Genomic DNA, 7,584 nt, shown 5'->3' on the forward strand with positions numbered 1-7,584 from the left:
CAGCCATGTCGCGGCTGCACCGGAGCAGGTGGGTGCGGGGCCGTGGCCAGGTGGGCGCGGGGCCGGGTGGGTGCGGAGCGGGAGCGGAGCGGAGCGCTGCCCGCCTGCTCGCTAACGGCCGCCGCTTCCCCGCAGGATCGCGGATTTCCAAGAGGTGCTCGGCGAACCCACGGTGGCTCTGGGCAAGCTTCGCGATCTCTGCTTCAGTGGTGAGTGGGACGGGGGGGGTCCGGCGCGGCGCGGCGCGGCGCTCCGTGTGGCCGCGGCCGCCCCTCCCGCTCTGATTCCCGAACTTCGGCGCGGCGGCCCCGCCGGGGCTGAGCCGTACCGGCAATGACGGCCGCGTCTCTGCTGTCCCGCAGGAATCCCGTTCGACGGAGGGCTGCGCTGCCTCTGCTGGAAGGTGCGTCTGGCGCTGCGTGCTGCCGCTCCGGCGGTGCTTTGGGGTGCATAACGGCTAAAAAAAAAAAAACAACAACAAAACAACGGTGCAGAACTTGGCAGCCGCTCCGAATCCGCGTCAGTTCGTGCAGTTCGTCGCTGCCGGGCTGCCCGGAGGTGGCCGTGTGTGCGCCGGCTCGGCGCTGCGTTGGGCTCCGGGCGCTGCGATGTGCCCGGCCGGCAAAGCGCTGAGCGATGTGCGGAGCGCCGCTGCCCCGCGTTGGCTCGGCTCGGCTCGGCCCGCAGGTTGGCACCGCGCTCCTCAGATCCTAACGTGTGTTTGTGTCCTGCGCAGATCCTGCTGAACTACCTCCCCTTAGAGAGGGCCCTATGGAGCTCTTTGCTGAAGAAGCAGAGGTGAGGACGGCTCCGCTTGCTCTTTTCGTTCTAATGGGATTCTGTGGAGGAAGGGAGCGGTGACTTCAATAATTAAGTACCTCTGTAAAAGGAATTGCTCTCGTGTGCTGTTCTTGGGGTCTGTGGATTTGAACTCAACTTAATAGAAAATGAGATGTAGGCTGAGTGGAGCAGTGCAGGGGTGTCTGTGTGAGCTCAGGCGGAGCGCTTACACTGATGTTATCTGCTTCGTTTCCCTCCTTAAGGGAGCTGTATTCCCAGTTCCTAAAAGAAATGATTATTCAGCCTGGGATCGCCAAAGCCAACCTCGGTGTCTCAAGGGAAGATGTGACCTTAGAGGATCATGTAAGTGCTGCTAACCTTTGCTTTGCAGGACATTCCCTGTAGCTCTGAACCGTGGTTCTGTAGCCTGCATTCCTGTGCTGCTCTTGGCCCTGTGCTGGCAGGGGGGGCAGTTCCTGGGTGCCAGCCTTGTGCATGTGTCTGAGCAGCCTTTAGCTGCTGAGTTACTGGCAAAGCAATGGTAGCTGGGGATGGAGCTGTGTGCAGCTGCATGTGTGTCTTCCCTCCTGCTTTGGGGCTGTGCAGCCTGTGGGTCTGCTGGGGAAGAGCAGAGGGTTGTGAGAGGTCCCTTCAGCAAGGAGACGCTCTCCAGGGATGCTGTATCTGTGGGTGGGCTGGGAACAGGCTGCTCTGAAAGGCAGGAGGGTGCAGCTGGACCTCAGCAGAAGGCTGATTTATCTTCAGTTAGTTGATGAATGACTTCTTTAATTATTATTTACTGACTGTTTTTTGCATCGCTTTCTGCTCTGAAAACACTGCGAAGTTTGCGTCAAGGCAGGGGATGATATGACTGAAGATAAGGACCATAAATGCTACAGCTGCTTCCAGGGCTTGTCCTGAACGTTGATGTTCTGCTGGTGTGTGGTCATCTGTGCTGCTGTGATCCACCAGGGCTGTAAAACTATAATGTCTGTAACATTCTGTGCGTTGGCAGCTTACAGTGAGCTTTGGATCTCTTGGAATGTTCCTTTTATGGTGTTTTCTCCTGTCAGATGATTATTAACTTGTGCAGATCTTGATCTGGAGAAAAGAAAGCGCCCGTGGGAGAGGGGGAGCCAGCTTTGTCATAATGGAAAACTGGTCAGATAGGGGACAGGTTGTTTGCATTATTAATGCATTTCCTTTTTGCTGGGCGTGCTGGATGTGCTTAATCAGCCTTCTCAGAGCTGAGATAACCCACGGTACTCATGTGTTGCCTTAACTCTTGGGCTGGGTGCAAAGACCACCTTTGTACAGGTGGGAACTGCAATAGAGAATCCTTAGGACAGGATGCTTGATTTGGGAACTAAGTCTTGAAGAAGGATATGAAAAGGGATTGGAAATGTTGGTTTCTAACTTCAGTGAATCTACACAGTCACTTATTTTGCAAGTTCTCATCTGCTTCCTACACTGTGTGCTGTCTGAAGAAACAATACTAAGCACAGTGCCAGAAGGATTGGGCCCTGTGCTGGGCTGACAGCAGGAATGGTTCATCAGTGTGCATTTACTGGGGGCTGTGGTGCACATGAAGGATGCTTGGTTTTGTCTTGTTTATTTCTCCAGCCCCTCAATCCAAACCCAGACAGCCGGTGGAATACTTACTTCAAGGATAACGAGGTGCTCCTCCAGATAGACAAAGACGTCAGGTGCGTATGGTGTAGTGACTCAGGTTTGTGAGCCTGAGTGCTTTGCTTAATACTTTGTACTTTGAAAATCGAGTTTAATATTCAACTGAGCTTTCTGTTTAGCACTGGGCACCTACTTCCTTCTTATGCTTGATTTCCTCCTGCATCCACCCTAGGAGGCTGTACCCTGACATGGCATTTTTCCAGCGCCCAACTGACTACCCCTGCCTTTTAATCCTGGACCCCCAAAATGAATTTGAGACGCTGCGTAAGCGGGTGGAGCAAACCACACTGAAGTCACAGACGGTGGCACGGAACCGCAGCGGGGTTACAAATGTGAGGTCTGGGTGTGGGCTGCCCCTGGGGTATGGCACGGTCCCTGATGGGGCTGCTGGTGGTTCTCAGGCTTTTTGTGTTTGTGTGGTGGAATTATGTGAATGCAGAAGCAGATACTGTGTATTTGGTGTCTAGACAGCTTTAGAGAACCAGCTGGCATGCCTAAGAGTTGGCAGGAGTCATAGGTATGTTTAATGGTAAGGGTTATTTTCTCCTGAGTTCCAGGAAGATGTGCTATGCCCGAGATGTCCCTTCCTGCATGGGAACAAAGCACTGAAGGGTTAATTTACTGAAGCTGAATTGATAGAGTCTTCCAGAGCTGGGTCTCCTCAAACTGTAATTGGGAAAGGAGCTGGGGAAGAGCTGAAACGTGTGATGTCTTTTGCCTCTTTGGGTGTTAGATGATAAGTGCTGCGCACTGGGTGCTGGGGAAGGTGGCTGGCTGCAGTCTGTCCCCTTTTCCTGCATTACAAAGAAGTGGCCCTGCTGTGTTTCCTTACTGCCTGGGATCAGGTGATGCAGTGGTTCAGGGGAACTGTCTGTTGCAGCACAGGCTGCTTTGTTCATCAGCTCTAGTCTTGCCTTGCTCTTCAGGTGAGCTCCCCTCTTAAATCGTCTCCTAACTCTCTGGGTGAATACGAAGTTCTGCCCAATGGCTGCGAAGCTCACTGGGAAGTGGTGGAGCGAATCCTTTTCATCTATGCCAAGCTGAACCCTGGGATAGCCTACGTTCAGGGGATGAATGAAATAGTGGGGCCCCTTTACTACACCTTTGCTACAGATCCTAACAGCGAGTGGAAAGGTGAGAGGCTCTTTTGGATGCTGGGTAGGGGCTGTTGTGCTGCATGCTCTGTGTGAAGCAGTGTTTCAGGATGGAGACTCTAAGCAATTCAGTTTTGACTGATCAGGAAATAAACAAACAAACCCCCAAAACCAACAAATGCAGAAAGGGTTGTGCATTTCTGGGAGCACAGTAGACTGACAGAGACTGAACGGGCTGTGAGTGCTGACAGCATCAGAAGTGGAGATTTGGGGGATTTTTTGTTTTGTATGAATCGAAGTTCTCTTCCTGATTGAAACCTGATATCCCCATACAAGTCCTTTATTGCTTCTTGTGCTAAAAATACGTCTGTGTGGGTTACAGTGGGGTTATTTTCTTTGCTCTGTTGCTTTGTTTGTTTCTATTTTGTGTGCGTGTTTGGTTTTTAATTAACAAGGACAACTGAAGGGGTGGGGCAAGAAGAAGAATGGACTGGGGGAGTTTTGCATTGCTCCCACTTCATAGTTTTGGGGCTGCGTGCTCATGGCAGCAAGACTGGGTGATCTTCTGGGCCGCAGATAACTGTCACAAAGTGTCACAACGACCTCAGTGTGCACACAGGGCCTGCACTGCAGCTGCTCTGTACACAGCCAAAGTCTTGTGAGATGCACTGCAGCAATGAGGTTATCAGCCCAGAGCAGCTTTGTGCCTCCGACAGCAATGCTTTCTCTGTGCTTCCATTCACTTCCTCCTTTAATTCCCCAGAACACGCTGAAGCTGACACGTTTTTCTGCTTTACCAACCTAATGGCTGAAATTCGGGACAACTTCATTAAGAGCTTGGATGATTCTCAGTGTGGTATAACCTACAAAATGGAGAAGGTCTATTCCACCCTGAAGGAAAAGGATGTGGAGCTGTATTTGAAGCTGGTGAGGAGCTGGGTGTTCCTCTTAGTCGTGGTTGGAATGTGGGGGAGGGAGCATTCAAATGTCAGCCAACTTTGTTCAGCTGTTCCTGGACTTGAATAGAGAGGTTGAGGAGCTGTGGGAAGGCCTTTAGCAGCAGGACATAGGGGCTGTCTTATCTGTAAGCTGAAACAAGCTCTCCTTGGAGTAAGGCTGGAGTGAGCTGATCAGCAAAGCTTTCCTCCCCTGTGTGAGTGCAAACTGTAGCTGTTGTGAGGCTGCCAGCTGTGACTTGGCCACCAGCCCTGGTCACCTGGATTCAAGCTGGAGATGGAAACACAAGCTTTGCTGTAAAGTTCCTTTGAATTTGTCATCAAAAACATCAACAAATCTCCCTGCAGAAGCAAGCAGAAAAGCTGCAAAATCCTGCTCACGTAATTCTCTCATTTTCCTTCCATTGGGGATCTCAGGGTGCTGTGGATTGCTGTGGATTTTGTAGAATATCAGGCAGCAAACCCCTGTAGGTCTTGTAGTCCGCTTGATGTGGAAGTCCAAGGTGAATCTGGAAGGGGAAGCTGTCCTTGTTACTGCAGCCTTCACCAGATTGTTTGGAGATGTTTTGCATTTAGAAAAGGCGAGATATATTCAGTAATCCAAAAGGTGATCTGTCAGCACAGTGACACAACCCACAGCGTTGGCTGAAGGCTGATTTAAGGGGGGAGAAAATAAATGACTTACTGTTTGGCTGGCAGGAAATGGCCTTGGCCATGCAGCAACCAATCTTCAGGAATGTCATCAGGATCCTGAGCTTTTTTTGACCGTGCTTAAAGTTTCAGTCTCTTGGATTTGATAGTTTTAAAAAAAAAAGAAAAAGAAAGGCACAGGCTGGAGGTGCTTGCAGTGTCTTACTGACCGTCAGTGTGAACTCTGTCCCATCTTTTGTTTCTTTCTGTGGATGGTAAAGCTTTGATAAATTCTGGAAAGGAGAGGAAATCCTGCAAAAACAGCGCCTTTGCTGGAGGGGGAGGGCTGCAGCTTTGCAGATAAAGTGGTGTTCAGATGGGAAGTTAAAATTGCTCTGCAAGTTTAACTGAAATAACACAGTGCCTTTAGGAAGAAAAGCTTCCTTTACTCCTGTCTTAGAGGAGTGTTTGCTGTCTTTGTAGACGTGGAACGTGGTTGATTTGAAGATCTTTCTCAATCACAAAAATATGAAAGCTCTCGTAGGAGGAGGTGGATTTGCTGATGTTCCAGCATGGCTTGGCAGCATAGAGCTGTTTCAGGGTGGAAATGGGGAGGGAAATGAGGGCTGCATCTCTTATGTGGGTATTCATTTTTTGTCTGGTGCATGTCTGACAGCAAGAGCAGAACATCAAACCCCAGTTCTTTGCCTTTCGCTGGCTGACGCTGCTTTTGTCCCAAGAGTTCCTGCTGCCAGATGTCATCCGTATCTGGGACTCCCTCTTTGCTGACGATAAGCGCTTCGATTTTCTGCTCCTCGTGTGTTGTGCCATGTTGACGTAAGTATGGCAATGGCCACTGTGCTCTTTTCTTCCCTCCTTTAATGAGACCCATAGGTCTAGGAACCTTCTTGTTATTGCATCTGACGAATAGGTCACAGTTGTTTGTCACAGTGGTAAGTGGAAGTGTTCTCAGAAGGCTGTGTAAGGCACGTCGTAGTCCATTTTTTCAAGTTCCTCTGTAAAGAGTCAAAAGTAACTGGAGTAATTCTCACCTTTCAGACTAATCCGGGATCAGCTGCTGGAAGGAGACTTCACTCTCAACATGAGGCTGCTACAGGTAAGGATTAAATATTGCAGGCATGGGTTGCAGTGTAAAGAGTCTTGAATTAGTACTGTGAGAGGGGACTGCGGTATGGGCATGTCTTGCTGAGGTGAGGTACCAGGTTTCTGATGGCTGTGTGCCATCAGAAAATCTTAATGTTGGTCATGCAGCATGCTCATTACTGGAAGTATAAACCTTTGCATGCTGTGATCCCCACCACTGCAGGGAAACTGAGCTCACTTGAGATGAACGGCTGCTTTAACTTCCTTGGTGGTGGTGTCTCTGCTCCCTGTGCCATTAACTGGGCTTTCATTTTCACATGCACAGTGTGACTGCATGCTCTCTGTTCCATCTTCCTAGCACTGTAGGGTTTCTTCTCCTTCCTCCCCTTTCCAGGTACTTCAATAGTGAGGGGCTCAGCGGTGTTCCTTCTGCAGTCTTCTGCTGGCAGGGCACAGTGCTGCTGTCTGGAGCCCAGCACTACCATTGACACACAGCCTTTTGCTCATGCACCCTTCCAGGCTTACAGACATTGTTCTAAACTACTGGCTTATAACATTCCTTGGTTTGCAAAAAAAAAAAAAAAAAAAAAAAAAAAGCATTTTCCATCAAAGCTTTGAAACACACAGTGTTAAATTTGTTGGGCAGAGGCTTTTGTTTAGCTCTGAGAACTATGGGAGCCCAAGGTTGGAAACACTGCACTGAACAGCAGGATATCTCTGACTCTGCCAGTTCCTGCTTCGGACTGTATGGGGTGCTGGCTTTGATAAGGCCCTCTGGCATGAAGATCTTGTGCAGTCAGCTGGCCTGCTACCATTGGAGGATAAATGAATAGAAACTTCTTGAAGGGCACTGGGGCTTGATCAGTTACAGAACAGGAAGCTGTTAAGGGAGTAACTGAACTTAACGGTGTTCTAATGCTAACAATGCTGTTGTCAAGGTTTGCCCTGTTTAGGTGGAGCGATGTCAAATGCTAAGTTGGCACTTACACTTCATTTCTTTACTGTAGGATTATCCTATATCTGATGTTCACCTGATTTTGAAGAAGGCCAAGGAACTTCAGGATTCCAAATAGTCCATGAGGCTGACTAAAGCTGTTGGAGAAACTGTAAGGCAGAGGATCTTAGGAGGTGGGCCTGTGCAGCGCATTAAAACTCCTAGGGATCTCTGCAGGACTTCAGGTTTTGCATTTGGGCTACTGGCCACCTTGAAGACTTCCTTCTCCTCTATTTATTAGGTCAAGAACTGATTACTTCCCTATCTGCTTGGGCCCTGCACTCCAGATTTTTCAACTCTCGAATGCCTCTGTGCTGCCAAAAGCAGTTCTTTGTAT

General features: G+C 49.6%; 1 protein-coding gene across 2 annotated transcripts; it reads left to right on the plus strand.

Moving 5' to 3' along the window:
• Positions 1-5: 5 nt before the first annotated feature.
• Positions 6-7,326, plus strand: TBC1D13 (TBC1 domain family member 13; the record flags this gene model as incomplete). 2 transcript variants are annotated; one of them, XM_079544748.1, is made up of 12 exons in its annotated part: positions 6-28; positions 136-209; positions 363-403; positions 737-798; positions 1,044-1,143; positions 2,404-2,486; positions 2,642-2,801; positions 3,396-3,603; positions 4,327-4,490; positions 5,826-5,986; positions 6,209-6,266; positions 7,261-7,326. In XM_079544748.1, the coding sequence occupies 12 exons, from the start codon at positions 6-8 to the stop codon at positions 7,324-7,326; spliced, it is 1,200 nt and encodes a 399-aa protein (XP_079400874.1). The 2 variants fall into 2 exon arrangements, with proteins under 2 accessions (XP_079400874.1, XP_079400875.1); XM_079544749.1 differs by lacking the exons at positions 3,396-3,603; positions 4,327-4,490.
• Positions 7,327-7,584: the final 258 nt, after the last annotated feature.

The sequence above is a fragment of the Tetrao urogallus genome, assembly GCF_951394365.1.
Source record: "Tetrao urogallus genome assembly, chromosome: 19".
Lineage (NCBI taxonomy): Eukaryota > Metazoa > Chordata > Aves > Galliformes > Phasianidae > Tetrao > Tetrao urogallus.